At 44.6% G+C, this 16,767-nt stretch overlaps 1 protein-coding gene across 3 annotated transcripts in view; it reads right to left on the bottom strand.

Moving 5' to 3' along the window:
* Nucleotides 1-16,734, bottom strand: part of Uevld (UEV and lactate/malate dehyrogenase domains) — a 37,547-nt gene extending 20,813 nt beyond the window's left edge. The window contains exons 1-5 of one of the 3 annotated variants that reach the window (XM_040733269.1): nucleotides 16,639-16,734; nucleotides 8,664-8,748; nucleotides 8,019-8,084; nucleotides 3,940-4,103; nucleotides 1,076-1,211 (exon numbers count right to left, since the gene is read on the bottom strand). In XM_040733269.1, the coding sequence (XP_040589203.1) occupies nucleotides 1,076-1,211; nucleotides 3,940-4,103; nucleotides 8,019-8,084; nucleotides 8,664-8,676 (379 nt within the window). In that variant the 5' untranslated portion in view covers nucleotides 8,677-8,748; nucleotides 16,639-16,734. Of the gene's footprint in view, nucleotides 1-1,075; nucleotides 1,212-3,939; nucleotides 4,104-8,018; nucleotides 8,085-8,663; nucleotides 8,749-10,761; nucleotides 10,782-11,235; nucleotides 11,370-16,638 lie in introns of those variants that run through there. The other 2 variants (XM_005087719.4, XM_040733268.1) reach the window with 2 other exon arrangements.
* Between the last annotated feature and the right edge of the window lie 33 nt (nucleotides 16,735-16,767).

The following is a 16,767-nucleotide window of genomic DNA, read 5'->3' as shown; positions in this document are numbered from 1 at the left end:
GAAACAGAGGCAGTGCCTGGGCTACATGGTGACACCTAGTCTAGGGAGCAGGAGGCGGAAGAGGAGGAGGCTGGGCATTTCTGTGCATGTCTGCAATCCCAGCAACTTTGAGAAGGCAGGAAGGTCAGGAGTTCAAGGTGATCTTCAGCTCACAGAGTTTGAGGCCAGTCATGATTGCCTGACTGAGATCCCGTCTCAAACTAACAAACACATTGCACTCTCCCTCCCCCCAAAATCCAGGAGTCTTACAATGAATGTTGTTTTACATAGAGGTTCTCCTTTTAAAAGACATTTAAACATTTAAAACTTTTTATTTGGGGCTGGAGAGATGGCTCATCGGTTAAGAGCACAGGCTGCTCTTCCAGAAGACCTGGGCTCAATTCCCAGCACGCAGGTGGCAGCCCACAACTGTCCATAACTCTAGTCCCAGAGGACCCAACACCCTCATACAGACACACATGCAAACATGCTAATGCACATAATAAAAAGGAACCATTAAAAGAAGAGTGGGAGAGCACAAGGGAAGGGTGCAGGGGGAATAGGATAGAACACCTTGGGTACATGTATGAAAATGTCATACTTGAAGCCTACTACTATGTCTAATTGTTACATGCTAGTTGGAGACTGAGGAAGACACTCAACTCTGACCTCAACATTCACAAAAATCCTAATGAAAAATTCTAGATTCAAACATTTGGTCTTACTCCCAATAAGAAACTCAGAGTCTGGTCCCATATACTGGATAAGCCAAAAAGCTATAGAAACATGTAATGATAAAGGTTTGGACAATTAATTTATAAGGGGCTCTGAACAAAGCAAGAACTATTTTATCTGACTATGTAAGAGTAACATTTTTATCTTTAACAAACTTTAATTGGAACTATGTGGTAATACCTTATGACTAATATACAGCAATATATATACATATATACATATAGACACACACATATACACATTTATTTACTGAATTTAGATAGCAAAGAGTACAGAATATTAGTGAGAAATTCTAGCTTTTTTTTTTTTGGAGAAATTCTAACTTCTTCACTCTTAAGGTGATCTGACTGACAATACAAACCTTCAGTGATTTTTGCAATATAGGCTAGCAAGTCGACCTGCTGTGCTTCATTGGATGATGGCACCGAATAAAGAGGAAGTTCCTCCTGAAACTTGGCGATCATTTCTTTAATTAATCCAACAATGACAGATTTAGGCTGAAGAATACAGGCAAAGGGAAAAGTTACCATTTTTTCTAAGGAACGCCAGTTTTATATTGTCAGTCAGTCAAGGTGATCTTTGAACAATGCACAGTTGAAAGCTACACATACTGACTCCCCAGACTTCCTATTAAGGGCCTGCGCTTCGTCGTCACTACAAGCCCTGCCTGTTTTCTTTCTCCATCCTGCTGGGAACCGAACTCACAGCACTTTTTACACAGAGCTACACCACAGCCTCAGAGGTCATACCAATATCAAAAACAGCATATGCTATGTATGCTAGATCTATATATAGTGAAAAATGCATGGCAGCTACCCCATGTCATTTTCTAGAATTATACAGAATTTTAAATAATCAAAGAACCATGAGAAACCTCACATACGGGGCTAGAGAGATGGCTCAGGGGTTAAGAGCACTGGCTGCTTTTCCAGAGGCCCTGAGTTCAATTCCCAGCAACCACATGGTGGCTCACAACCATCTGTCACCAGATCTAGTCCCTTCTTCTGGCCTACATGTAGACAGAACACTGTATACATAACAAATAAACCTTTAAAAAAAAAAGAAACCTCACATGCTAGAAGCAGAAGGAAACCTCAATGGTATAATAATACCCTGCTTGGTACAGCTTACTTTATGCAGTTTTAATACTGTATGTTTGCTTACACTGTTATTACATGTAAATGGCACCATGTGTGATTTATTTTTATTTTATTTTATTTTATTTTTTGGCTCTTCAAGACAGGGTTTCTCTGTATACTGTCCTGGCTGTCTTGGAACTAGTTCCATAGACCAGGCTGGCCTCAAACTCAGAGATCCACCTGTCTCTGCCTCCTGAGTACTGGGATTAGAGGCATGTACCACCACTGCCTGGCTTGTTTTAATATTCTTAGTTGAAAAGTACAAACAAAGTCTATCATCTCATGGATAATATTCTATATACCTGTACAATACAAGGAGGAAAATGCTAAACCAACATCTTCCAAATGTAGGAAAATAGGATAAACAATACTTTGTAGCAGAATACACAAGGTTGAAACTTTTTATTTTGAAGTCATTTTAGACTAATAAAGAAACTGCAAAAACAGTATATATCTGCCATCTAGCTGGTAAACATCATTTCTACCCCTATGTCTACTTCCTAAAACATGTAAAAATAAACTATGGACAGGAGTCCTTGATCCTTAAAACTTTCACCATGTATTTCCTTTCAAAAGAAAGAAGGAGGGGCTGGAGTGATGGCTCAGCAGTTAGAGCACTGGCTGTTCTTGCAGAGGACTGGGATTCACCCAACTGCCTATCACTCCAATTCCAGGGGATCTGATGCCCAGTTCTGGCTTCCATGGCTATCAGGCAGACATGTGATTCACATACATATATGTGAGTAAACATTCATATGCATAAATCCTTTTTAAATGATTTATTTTTATTTTCTGTGCATCACTTGTGTAAGGATGTGGGATCCCCTGGAACCGGAGTTACAGACAGTTGTGAGCTGCCATGTGGGTGCTGGGAATTCAACCCAGATCCCGTGGAAGGGCAATCATGCTCTTAACTGCTGAGTCATTTCTCCAGCCCCTATAAAATTAATCTTAAAGAATGTCTGAAACAGATATTGAAATATATTTTGAAGATAGTTTAAAAAAAATGGTAACATAGATAATTCCACAAGAAGAAACAGGACTGAGGAGATGGTAAAGTTGATAAAGTGCCTGCAATATGAGAATGGGGACTTGAGTTCAGATCCCCAGCAACCATGTAAAAGCTAATGTGACAATGTGTGGGTGTAATCTTGGAGAAGGAGAATCCTCAGAGCTTGATGGCAGGCCTGCCTAGCCAATCAGTGTTGAGACCCTGCCTCAAAACAAACAAACAAACAAATGAACAAAAAGGGGTCAGAAAAGGTGCTTGCTGCTAAGCTTGACAATCTGAGTTTGATCTCTGGAAATCACATGATAAAAAACTGACTTACACACACACACACACACACACACACACACACACACACGCACGCACACAGTGAACCTCAGCAGTAGGATGCTTGCCTATCATGCTTCAGGCCCTAGATTCCTCTCTCTCTAAGACAGACACACACACATACATGCACGCACACACTCAGTTAAACTCAGCAGTAGAATACTTGTCTATCATGCTTCAGGTCCTAGATTGCTCTCTCTCTTAACACACACACACACACACACTCTCAGTTAAACAAAGCACATTACTGATTACATAGTGTATGATGAATTTACACAGTTAAAAAGCATGCAAAATTACATATATCTCTACATAGTACAAGAACTAGGAAATAGAGTTCCAGTATTTTGCTAACAGCTTTTTATGTACCCCCTCAAGTGGTAAATGATTATAAAGCAAGGTACAACATTGTTTGGCTGCCAGACCTGAAGAATGCAGCTGTACAGGGGATGTCATCAGTGTTTTGGGAATGTCAAAGACTCAAGAGAGCTCAATTTCAAACTTTTTCTAAAGATCACATGAAGAATGTAATTGAAAGATTAGCCCAGTGTGGTGGCACAGGCCTTTAATCCCAGCACTTGGGAGTCAGAAGCAGCAGATCTCTGAGCTGGAGGTCAGCCTACATGATAGACTCAGACCCAAAAACACCAATAAATAAGAAAGGAGGAAAGATACAGTATGCCTACTTGCACTACCAAGATCAAGATAAATATTCAGAAAAAGAAAAGTTAAAATCCAGGTTGATCTTACATGGCTCCAGTTTTGGAGATAGGGCAAGTATATTCGGCCTTTGGCATCCACATGTTTTCCAACTGAGATTTCCATGTTTGCAGTTGGCTTCAAGAAGCAAATGGGTGGAGCAAAAGGGTGAGAATCCAAGATCCAGAAGCGAATGGGTATGTTGTATGTAATACCTAGTTGAGACAAATAAACAATCATGACACATACGTATGCATGTATAATGCAGCTAGTGGGATTTTAGCAATAGTAGCTAGGCATAGCAATAAGAGCTTATACTTTCACCTAATGATGCTAAAGCGGGAGACTTGCAGGTCTGAAGACAGTCTAGACATCAAGACCCTGCCTCAAAAGAAGAAGGGGGCTGATATGTAGTTCAGCAGTAGAGCATTTTGCCTGGGATGTGTGAGGCCTGGACTCAGTCCTAAGTACTGAAATAAAAGGAAAAGGGTGGCCAAATTTGTATGTAAAGGATGGATGGAAATCATATTTCCTCTACACGGGGATGAGGTTCTTACCACAGCACCAGCATAACACAGTGAAAATGACAATGGTCAACTTTTCAATTCAGTAGCATTTACAGGATGTGCTATACTGTCAGCTTGGGACACAAAATCTTTCCTATGTAGTTCTGCTCATCCCAAGCAGAGACACTGTAGCTCCTCTACTTTTGTATTTATTCTAAACTGAAATTATTTACCTATTCAGTCTGCTTTTCTACTCCAGTGTAAATTTCTACTGTGGATTCTCTCTCATTCATTTCTATATCCCCAGCATCAGGTATTATGCCTATTACACTAGCTGCTAAGTAAGTCTGTCATATAAATAAGAATGGCCAGATGAAAAAGAATAAATGAGCCAACTATAGTTCCGATACTTGCCCTTAAGCAGCTCAGTAATTTCAAGTGCTATGAACCATAAGCTGAGCTAGATACACAGAACTTAGAGGGGAAGGTAAGTCACCTTGTCTTAGTGACCCTGAAATTTTAGTGTATGTCACAGTAACTCCACAGAACTGAAACATGTAGATTCCTAAAATTTAGTGACAGTGGGGTACGGACAACATGCTCTGCATTTTCAACAACCCAATACACTCACATTCCAAAAGTGAGAGTGGGGTAGGGCATTCTGAACAACACCCCACCCACCCACCCCCACACATACACATACACACACAAAAAATGGTCCATCAATCTTTTAGAAACTAGTTTCTAAAAGTGCTCCATATTCTTTTCAGAAAAAGAAGCAGGCTTATGATAATAGGTCAAAGATAAGTCATTTGCCTGACATGTGAAGTTCTGGGTTCGAATGCCAGCAATGCAATCATGTTAGATCGGGACTGATCGAGACCACATGAAAATAAAAGAGACAGACCTCAACAGAGGCAACTGTCCTTTACCTAGAACAATAAAGGAAGGACAGCCATCTCTCTGTGGGAATGGAGACTGTGCTCACACACAGGGAGCTTGAAAAGGAAACTTCTAGGGTAGCAATTTTTATTGGTAAATTTGGTCTTTGTACTCTTAAGGCCAAGTAATGCCAGCGGATGTTGTCTCATATCCTGACCTTGTCACCTTGACACCTTGTCAGTCCTGCTCCTGGCTGCCTGCAAGCATTCTCGCAGGTGCTCTCAGAGTTTCTCAGCTTGTCTGAGGCTCTTCACAACAAAATAAACCACTTTGGAGGAAGAGAGAGATACGAAGGAACCTGACTGCATGCTCTTCCGATTTTAACCATATAGGTCATTCATTCCAAGAATCAGTGTCTGCCTTGGTTGCCACGAAGCCCGAAGCAAAATTCACTGTAAATGAAAACTAAACCTTGAGTACACATCTAAAAACACACTATCCTTAAGACTTATTCCTGTTTCACAGTCTAACCATGTCTTACACTGTACTGAGAACATTCCACTCAGAACCAGAATGCCTACTTCTACATATATTAGCTGTGTAACTTTACCCAAGCTACTTAACTTCTTTCTGTCCCAATCCTTTCCTCTATAAAATGAGAGTAGTATCTGTTATTTCATAGCACTGTTGGGATGAAATCCATGTACATCAAATGCCTATGGCAGTACATGGCATAGCAAACGCTATGAGTTGTACTTTTAAACCCACTTGGAAATAGGTCAGATGTAAACAGTTCTCTTCTTCACTGTGGTCTTTTTTCTCACTATGGAAACCCTCTTTCAACTGAAAGCTACTTTTATCATCTTGCTTCCACACAAAGCACAATACTCAGCCATGACTATGTATTTTATGAACATGTAAAGCACTTTGGCCATATCCCTCAGCATTCTGATGCAACCCAAATTTCTTTAAAGCTTTTTTTGCCATGCTAATATGCATCCAGGATGGCAATTAGCAGGTTGTAGACATGTTAAAACCTGGCAATCTACGGATTTGATATTGACCTTTCTCAGAAGCATCCTTTGTGGCTTTTACCTGAGTATTTACAATGTGGGCATACCCCTATCTGTTGTCCCATAGAAAACGCTGATTATAAAACCATGTGATCACAGACCATAAAGGGGACCAACAAGTACAAAGATACACCATCATATTCCTCCAGAAGGTAGTTACTAGCCAATGGTGACACACCTGCAGCTGGAATACTAGTCATGAAATGTGTAAAGTGCTGGGTTTGATTTCAGTACTGGAGTGGGGGGGTATTGCAAACAGTATCACTACTTTGATGAAGATTTGGAATAAGGGCCAATGGCTGTAGGAAAGGCAGACTACCCGTGAACTGCACAGTACTGACAATATTAAGACAACCCAGTCCTGGGGCTGTGGTGTGGAATGTGGCATAGTGGTAGAGGGCCTCCACTATGTGAGATGTTTAGGGTCTGAAAACCAGTTTTGTGAGTGGCTACCACAAAACCTGGAAACTGATCATTAAAATGATAAAGCTGAAATCAGCAGAGTATTAAGAATTATCCTCTTGTCCGGCAGTGTTGACACACACCTTTAATCCCAGCACTCAGGAAGCAGAGGCAGGTGGATCTCTGTGAGTTCGAGACCAGCCTGGTCTATAGAGCAAGTTCCAAGACAGGTTCCAAAGCAATACAGAGAAACCCTGTCTCAAAAAACCAAAACAACAACAAAAATTATCCTCTTGACTCCAAACAAATCACCTAAGCTACCTGAACCAGTTTCCTTCCCCTTCCTTCCCTGTCTTGTCTTTCCTCATTCCCTTCCCTTTCTTTTTAAGATCTAACCAAGGAGAGCAGAGAAAACAGCTCACAGTGAGTGAAGTTCCGACAGCCAGAAAACAGGCTGAGACCCTGGCAGGAGAGAAGCATGGAAAGCAGAGACAGCTGAGCTCTGCCTGTCCTGTCCCCAACTCTGCAGCCTCTGCAGAGCCTGGCCATGGCTTTCATCTCCAGTCACAGGCAGAAAAAAGCCTCCACACACTTATGGAAGCTCATCACTGGCTGGGAGACAGGAAATATGCAGGCTTGCCATGGTCAAGGAATTCACATAGGGAAATGTCTGATATTTAAAAAAGTCTTCCAAAATCCCACTGTCAATGCTCAACTCTTTCCTTAGAGATTTCCCTTCCTATTCTCTTCTCAGTGTACCAACTCCTTCTAGCCAGTTCATTTATTCCTATGCCTATCAGTCAGTAATCAAGTGAACTAAACCAGGAGAAACACTCCCTGAGAATTTCTAGTATTAGCTATTGTGTATTAGTCACTGCAGGTGGTACTCCTTCCGGGCAGATCTACACCCTGAATGAACGACATTTCGTTTTGTTGGAGCTGGGGTCTTCCACTCTCCTGTCTCAGCACTCTAGGTGGAGGGTCACAAATGCACCATTTCCCACAGAGCAAGATCAAACGTTGAATGGTGGAACTGTGGGCTCTGCCACAGGGAGCTATTTTGAAAAAGCAGCTTTGCTGTCATGCTCTCTTCCTGTCCTCAGACCTTGCCAGCCTGGTGGACACTATTCGACAAGTATTTGGTAAACAGAGCAACATTAACTAGGCCTTCCCGACAGACCTGGGGCATATAAAAACAGTGGTGTGCATCAAGGAATAAAGAAGCTCCCACAGAGAAGTCCCACCGTCTCTCAGCTCCTGTCCTTACCCTGGTACATCACAGGAATAGTCCCAGTGAAATTCAGCAGGTCTTTTTGGGAAGTATCTTTGAAAACTAGAAGAAAGAAAAAGTTCCAAAATGTCAGTGAGGAATACAGAGAACAGTAATCAAAGGGAGTGACTGCACACACAGAAATGCCTAAATAAATACAGAATTTTAAGACAAAGAAATAGAAGGATGTGAAACTTTGACACTGAAACCCAAGTTTGAAGCCCACCTTCCCCTAAGAGGCATAGAACTTGCCAGGCATGGTGACCTACACTTGAGGAGGCATGACTGCCATGAACTCAAAGCCAGCTTATATTGTATGAGTACCAGGTCAGCCAGGGGTACATGTCGATCCTGTCTCAAAACCACAAAAGGGCTGGGGTGTAGCTCAGTTGGTAGAATATTTGGCTAGTATGCATGAAACCCTGGCTCCTACCTCCACCACCAAAGAAAACAGGGAGTGGAGGTGCCTGCCTGTAATCCCAACACTCAGGAGATAGAGGATGGGGATCAGAAGCCTAAGTTTATGCCTGGCGACATGGCAAGTTCTGAGATAACAGAGAGAAGAAACAATCTGGAAGCTCTGTAGACCAAATAATCAGTAACGCAAATAATGCAGCAAGGACCAGAGGACGCTGCTCGTACCGTAGGTGTCCATGGAGTATCTGAAGTGCGGGAAATGCGTGTTCACATTCTTCAGCTCCTCCACAGTCAGGTCCCTGAACTTGTACTGAAATGAGAAGAGTTAGCACGGGATGAGAACAGACGGATGCCTGCCGCCTGTCGGATGCCAGGCCCTGAGCAGGACTCGACCGCTACAGTACCAGACACATTACTAACCTGACACAGGCTGCTCATCCCCCTGTCTCAGCCACCCAGATGATAGGATTACAGGTGTGCATCACTAAGTCTTTCTGATTTACTCTTTGAAACCATGGTGCTAAGGAGTAGAGTTTGCAACTGCTCTGTTTTATAAAAAAACAAACCTGAGAATCGATGCAATTTGCTAAGTCTAAGCAGTAAATCCCAAGCTCAACCCCAAGACCTATGCCGTGATTAGTTCGATCTAAATGCCTCTAAGTACCCCCCTGAAAGCCTGAGAGGTAGCACAGGATGAACCACTCATCACTATTGAACAGGCACTTGAAAAAAGAATTACATTTTCATTTTTAATGTAGTTCTATATTCATGGGTGGACATGTGGCGGGCAGAGGAGAACTTTCGGGAGCTGGTTTTTTCCTGTGACCATTTGGAACCAAATTCAAGGTTGTCATGCTCATGGCTGGTGTCTGACCACCCTGTGGGTCCTTGACTCTCTTCTGACTGCCTCCTTCATCAGGAACACCTTGACTTTCCCTCGCATCTCTAGTCCTGTATCCTAGGCTTCTAGGGGAAAATAAATACCAGCAAGTTTGCTCCAAGCAGGAGAACTGCCTGTTCCTGCCTGTCTTTGTAGCCCTGCAGACAACATCATGTAACTTCTTTCAACTTACTTTCTTCCCTGCCAAGAGCAATAATACCCACTCCCTAGACTTGCAGCGAGGATTAAATGAAAGGAGGAAAACTATCGATATATTGGAAATAGAATAAAGATACTTGGAAATAACTTCAGAAAGGTATAAAAGTGATGTTGAAAACAAAAACACTGGAGGGGCTGGAGAGATGGCTCAGAGATTAGAGCATTGGCTGTTCTTCCAGAGGACCTGAGTTCAATTCCCAGCAACCACATGACCTGTGGGCATACAGGCAGATGCTGCAAACATAAGTAAATAAAATCTAGGGAAAAAATGTAAAAAAAGATAAAAGAAAACGTAACACTGGAAAGAAATAAAATGGAAGCCTGTTTTAAATGGGAAGGTATCCTGTGTTTGTGGATCTGAAAACATCAAAGTATTTCCCAAAAGAGTCAGCAAAATCCCTTAGTGAAACTTCAGCTGAGCTTTTTGTTTCTTCGCTTGTTTTTTGTTGTTGTTATTGTTCATTTGGGTGTTTTGTTTTTGGGGGGGGGTTGGCTTAGTTTGGTTTTTGTTTTGTTTTGTTGAGACAGCCCTGGCTGTCCTGAAACTCACTCTGTAGACCAAGCTGGCCTCAAACTCACAGAGATCCACCTGCCTCTGCCTCCCAAGTGCTGGGATTAAAGGCGTGTGCCACCAACGCCCAGCAAATGGTACTCTTCTTCCTTTAGGCCAGACATGGCGTCTCAAGCCAGAAATCCCAGCGCTCAGGGCTGAGCCAGCAGCGTTGCCTTGAGTTGGAGGACATAGCTTTGACTACAATGCAAGACAAACAAACGCAATCAGCCTACACCTGTGACTGTAAACTAAACTATCTAAATGGACTGCGTCCATGATTTCAATCTTGGAGCTCTTAAAACTCTCACAGGTGCGCAGGGCGGTGGTGGCACATGCCTTTAGTCGCAGCACTCGGGAGGCTGAGGCAGGCGGATCTCTGTGAGTTCCAGACCAGCATGGTCTACAAAAGCTACTGGAATTCCAGGACAGCCTCCAAAGTCACAAAGAAACCCTGACTCGAGAAGACAAAACAAAACAACAACAAAATAACCTCTTACAGGTGTAAAAACTGTCCCCAAACAGAGAGATTACAAGAAAACCAGCTCGACTACTGACAAAATGACTTTTGACCCAGAGGGCACCTGCCTGCCTGCTCGTGGGCGGGAACCAGGCATGCTGAGCATCCGGCCCCAGGGAAGCAGGTGAGACCTGAGCGAGGAAGAGCTCCCCACCTTCCTACAGTCAGCCCGTCTGGGCCCGCACCCGCACCCGGGTCTGCGGAGGTCTTTCATCGCGAGCAGCAACTGGGGTCCCGGCCCGAGGGAGAGGCAGACGGAAAAAAAGCAGTGTACAGTCAGCCACCAGGGCGCGCAGGAGGCGGCTCTGCGGGGGCGTCGCTTCCACGACGGACAACCGGGACTTCTCAAAGAAGGGAAAGTCGCTGGCAGGGGGATGACTCACTCCAGGAGGGGAGGCGAGGGGCCGCCAGCCCGGGACCCCAGCACCGGAAAGCCGAGGCAGGACGGACTGCCGCAACTGCCCGGCCAGCCTGGGCTGCGCAATGACTCGATAGGTCAAGGCAATCAAACAACTTTGGGGGGGGAAACAAAAGGATACTGGGGGAGAGTGGGCAGTAGAGGACGGGTGTGGGCCGGGGCAGAGTGGGGTGGCGAGAACGCAGGGGGCCCGCCCGTCCCGTCCCGCACCTTGCCCAGCAGCCGCCGCACGCCCTCACAGTCGAACTCCATGGTCGGCAGAGCTGCCGTCCTCCTCCGCAGTCGCCGCGCCCACTCGCGAACCCGCTGCGGACGGAGGCCGCCCAGGCCCAAACGTCCTCAGAGGACGGTCCCCCGCCCCTCCAGCGGGAGGACGCCCCGTAGGTTGCACGCCGAGGCGGGGCCCAGAGCCGGACGTGGACAGGAACCCGGAACCCAGGCGACCGCCACGCCCCTTCCCGCCCTGCTCCTTCCAAGTCAGCCGACTCGGCCGAGTTCGTGAGCGAGAGCCGGTGACCGAAAGCAACCCGGAGCTCCGGGGACCGCAGCACCCTGCGAAGCGGGGAAAAAGGCACCTGTGCTAGCTCAGGGAAACTAGCTAGCCAGGGAGATCCTAGGAGCAAACAGGTGAAAGCAAGCATGCGAATTTCCGGGAAGACTTGATTTCAGCCCAGAATGCGAGCGACCGGAACACGGACGGACGATCAAAGCCAAAAACTGTAGTTGGATTTGGATGTTCAAAATCAAAGTCTGGGAGTAGACAGGGAGAAATCTAGGAGTCTTGTCAGATAACTGAGCTAGTGAGGCAGACTGGTTAACTTCTACGAAGAGTCAAGAATTTCGACACGGGTCGACACGGGCCTAGAGAGAAGGTTCAAGCAGTTATAAGAGCCCCTTGCTGCTCCTTCAGAGGTCATGAATTCCATTCTCAGCACCCACGTGACAACAGTCTGTGACTCCAGTTGCAGATGGTCTCACGCCCTCTTCTAGCCTTCACGGGCACTGCGTGGGCGTGGTGGGCTTACAGGCACATAAAGTAAAAATAAATTAAAAAAATAATTTTAACATGACTGACCAAAACCCAACTGCACAGAAGTTAGATTTTCTTTTCTGAAAGTGTCACAAACAAGATTATTAAAATGATTAGTAAGCTATGCTTAGGATCAAAATTTGTCAACCTTGTGTTGACTAATGTGTAGCAAAATGGTTTTCATTTTTGCCTACACATTACATCTCACAAATCACTTTATAATATCACTTACCATAGAAGAATTCTATGATGAAATAAACACACCACCACATTTAAAAATCAATGTTATACGCCGTCTGTCCTCAAGCCGCTTAAGATTTTAATTGTGCCTTGTATTTCTGCTTAATACACTGTTTTTTTTTTTTTTTTTCATTCTGACTTCTGAAAGTCCTTTGTGCAGCAGGAGTCAAGATCCTGGGGACAAAGTTCCTCTCCAGCCTCACAGCTAGTAAAATCCACCTTTCTAGAAATGAGGCTGGAGAGATGGCTCAGTAGTTACATCAATTGTAACTCTGACTCCATCTCTGGCCTCCCAGGGCACCTGCCCTCACATAGGCGCGGGCGCGCGCGCACACACACACACACACACACACACACACACACACACACACACACACACACACACACACAAAGGCTTGGTTTTTGCTGCTCTTGCAGACACGCACGTGGCAGCTCACGATGGCATGCGATTTCAGTTCCAGGGGATCTGATGCCGTCTTCCATCCTCAAACACCAGGTGCTCTCATGGTCCATATGAAAGCGGCTGAAACACTCATAAAATAAAATACAAAACCTTTATAAAAAAATAAACAAATAGGGGAACTGTGAGGAACTTGTTGACACAAAATTGTTTGTACTTCTTGTGTATAGCATGATGTTTTGAAACATTTACACATTGTGGAACAGCTACAATGAGCCCATCTAACATGAGAGGTGAAGACTCAGTCAACCAGGAACTCGAGAGATAGGCTGGGAAAGTTGTTTGTTTTGGATGCTGTGGATGGAAATCAGGCCCCTAGCTCTGCCGCTGACCTCTGCTTCTAGTTCCCAGCCAGGCAGCCTGTTGCAGCCACCCTTCCAGGCAGGCCTCAAAGTCAGGATACTCACTATGGGCTTTCTAAAGATACTTCTCAGGACTCTGGCTTGAGGAGACTTTCCTACCAGAGGCTGAAACATAGCTGCATTTTAAAAAGAACTAGGTTTACTGCTCCTTACAGTGAGGGAGCAGGTTTGTGAGGGACATTGGTACAGCTCAGGGAGATGGTGTGTTAAGTGTTCGAATTCTGTGAAAGGATTTGGACACTTAGCAGAAGCTGTAAGGAAAAGAGGCTCACTCTGGACTGCGTGCGTGGGGTGCAGAGACATTCAGTGAGTAATTTACCAATGAAGATCTTGTGTAAGATGGGTCCACTTGGATGACGAGAAGGCTTTGACTGGCAAAGCAGCAGAGGTAGTGTGGTTTAGCAGAGAGGAGGGTGTTTGTATTTCATTGTTTTCATCTCTGTTTAGACAAAACTATCAAAATGACCCAGTTGTGTCTCAGAGCCACAGGTCAAATTCTGTCAATACTGAGCTTGGCTATATAATAAACAGCTTGGGGTGTGTGTGTGTGTGTGTGTGTGTGTGTGTGTGTGTTGTATCAAGCTACATATATATCATATATGTCAGGAATTGCTGTTTTCTTTCTCAGGCCATGAATAAGAAAGAGAAGCCACTGGAAGACGGTTAAGAAGAAAAGAGTGATATGATCTAATTGAGGTTTCTTTTTTTTTTAAAGGTTTATTTATTTGTTATGTATACAGTGTTCTGTCTGCATGTATCTGTAGGCCAGAAGAGGGCACCAGATATCATTCAAGGTGGTTGTGAGCCACCATGTGGTTGCTGGGAATTGAACTCAGGACCTTTGGAAGAGCAGCCAGTGCTCTTAACCTCTGAGCTATCTCTCCAGTCCCAGAGATTTTTTTTAATGTATTTATTTTGGGGCAGATGGCTAAGTGATTAAGAGCACTGCCTGTTCTTCCAAAGGACCTGGCTTCAATTCCTAGCACCCACATGATGGCTCACAACAGTCTGTTAACTCCAGTTCTAGGGGGATCCAATGCTTCTGGCCTCTGTGGGTACCAGAAATTAACGAAAGTTGTGAACAGACATACATGTAGGCAAAATTCTCATATTGATACAAATAAAATAGAAAGATAATTTTTGTGTGTGTATATGTGCTTGTGCAAGTTTATATGCATCATATGAGTTCAAGGCAGAGGGCATCAACTCTCCTGGAATTGGAGTTACAAGCAAGTGAGAACCACTTGAATGTTAGGAATCAAACCCTTTCTTCTGGAACAGCAGCCAGTGTTCTTTACTGCTGAGCCATTGCTTGACCACCAGTAATCTGATATACTTTTGACCCCATAATTCCGCTTTGAAGTCTATCTTACAAGCCAGATACGGTGGCACATGCCTACACTTGGGAGGCAGAGGCAGGCCGATCTCTGTGAGTTCCAAGTCAGCCACAGATACACATGAGACCCTGTTTTGGGGGGATAGGGGGGTGTCTGTCTTACAGAAACATAAGTACTCAAGATTGGAGGCTGGGGAGAGTCCTCTCAGTTCAGTGCTGGCTGCACAAGCATTAATGACCTGAGTTCATTCCTTAGAACCCACTGAAAACAACCTGGCTTGATGGGTGCCCTTGGGCCCTTGGCGCTTTGCTAACCAGCCAGTCTAGACCAATCAGCAAGTTCCAGGAACTCAGTGAGAGACTGTCTCAGAAACAAGAAGGTGGATTTCCAGCACTCACATGGTATCTCCCCACCATCTGTAACTCCAGTTCCATGGATCAGATGCCCTCTTCTGGCCTCCACGGGCACTTCATGTAAGGGGTGCACAGACAAACACACAGGCAAAACACCCACACATATAAAACAAAATAAAGAAAACTTAGAAATTATCTGGAGACCGGGCATTGGTGGCACACGCCTTTAATCCCAGCACTCGGGAGGCAGAGGCAGGTGGATCTCTGTGAGTTCGAGGCCAGCCTGGTCTACAGAGTGAGTTCCAGGACAGCCTCCAAAACAATGCAGAGAAACCCTGTCTCAAAACACCAAAAAAAAATTATCTGGAGAAATATGAAAGACATAATAATAAAGGTGGTGGCACACACCTTTAATCCCAGCACTGGGGAGGCAGAGGCAGGTGGATCTCTGTGAGTTCAAGGACAGCCTGATCTATAAAGCAAGTTCCAGGATAGCAAGGGCTACACCACAGAAACCCTGTCTTGAGAAACAAACAAATGAAGGAGGGGGAGGAGGAGGAGGAGGAAAAAACTAGACATGGTAATGCACTCCTCTAACCCCAGAACTCGGAAGGCAGAGGCAAAAGTTCCAGGGCAGCCAAGGCTACACAGAACTTGCCTAAAAAACAAACAAACAAAAACCTGTAAGTTTTGTTGTTTACTTGTTTTGGAGCTCTGAATGGAAGAGAATTTACTAAGTAGCCATGCTGGTCTTAAACTCACAGCAATTATTCTGCCTTAACCTCCCCAGTGCTGGGATTACACGGCACCACATAAGGCTCATTTTAATGACTTGAGTGTATTGTTTTGGGGAAAAGCAAGTTTCTCGGTCATTGGTGAAGTGCGATCCCCTTTAGCAAAACTACACAGGGAGAAGACCTGTGTCTTCCTGCAGACGTGGAGTGGCATGTACGTAGAACTAGGGCACAGCGTGCATGTGGAAGTCAGACATGACAAAACATGTTGCTGTCCTTGCCCAAAAATGAGATCTTTGATGATGTCTGAATGAGCGTCTGAATTCCAAACTAGGGGCTAGATCAGAATGAAACACATGGAAACAGGTGTAAACTGTAAAGAAGGGATTTGGGTGTAGACCACTCATCTAGGAAGTTTGAACATAAAAAGAAATTGATCACAGGACAGCTGGGAAGAGAACCATTGTGTCAACTGGAGGCTTTTTTTTTTTTTTTTTGAGAAAAGGCCAGGGATTCCTCTGATTTTTTTGTTTTTGTTTTTCGAGACAGGGTTTCTCTGTGGCTTTGGAGGCTGTCCAGGAACTAGCTCTTGTAGACCAGGCTGGCCTCAAACTCACAGAGATCCGCCTGCCTCTGCCTCCCGAGTGCTGGGATTAAAGGCGTGCGCCACCACCTGGTGATTTCTCTGGCTTTTGGTAACCTAGAAAAGAGGACCAGTGGAGAACTGACCATGGGTGTTGAAGAATGCAAGTACCCAGCGATTTAAGGGAGTATCCCTCCTCTTAAAGGGACTCGTCTTAAAGACAGGAAGAGAGGACCTGTGGGGATAAAAATAGAAACAGGTGGGAGAAACGGAATATGAGTTCAGGGACAGTGCTGGCTATATAGCAAGTTTGAGGCCAGCCCGGAATACATGAGGCCCTGTCTCAAAATAAAGTAAAATAAAACAAAATAGATGGATCATTTCCCTAGACTTTGGATTGTTTCATTGGCAGTTGTCATAGTGGCAAGCCTTTTCAAACCCGTGTAAGTCATTTGGGCTTTCTGAGCTTTGATTTTTCTCACTAACGAAGAGGGGTTGAAACGATTAGACCTACCTTGTGGCAGTGCTAGACAGTAATGTACACCAATTTACGCGGCTGAGGTACTGTCTGGGGGAAGTATTTATGGCATGTTGAATCCAAGCCACATGACCAGTGATGTCACAATGCCTTCCCAGACTCCAG

The sequence above is a fragment of the Mesocricetus auratus genome, unplaced genomic scaffold (genome assembly GCF_017639785.1).
Source record: "Mesocricetus auratus isolate SY011 unplaced genomic scaffold, BCM_Maur_2.0 Super-Scaffold_100030, whole genome shotgun sequence".
Classification (NCBI taxonomy): domain Eukaryota; kingdom Metazoa; phylum Chordata; class Mammalia; order Rodentia; family Cricetidae; genus Mesocricetus; species Mesocricetus auratus.
The sequence above is the reverse complement of the archived record's forward strand: the minus strand, read 5'-3'. Positions and strand labels throughout refer to the sequence as shown.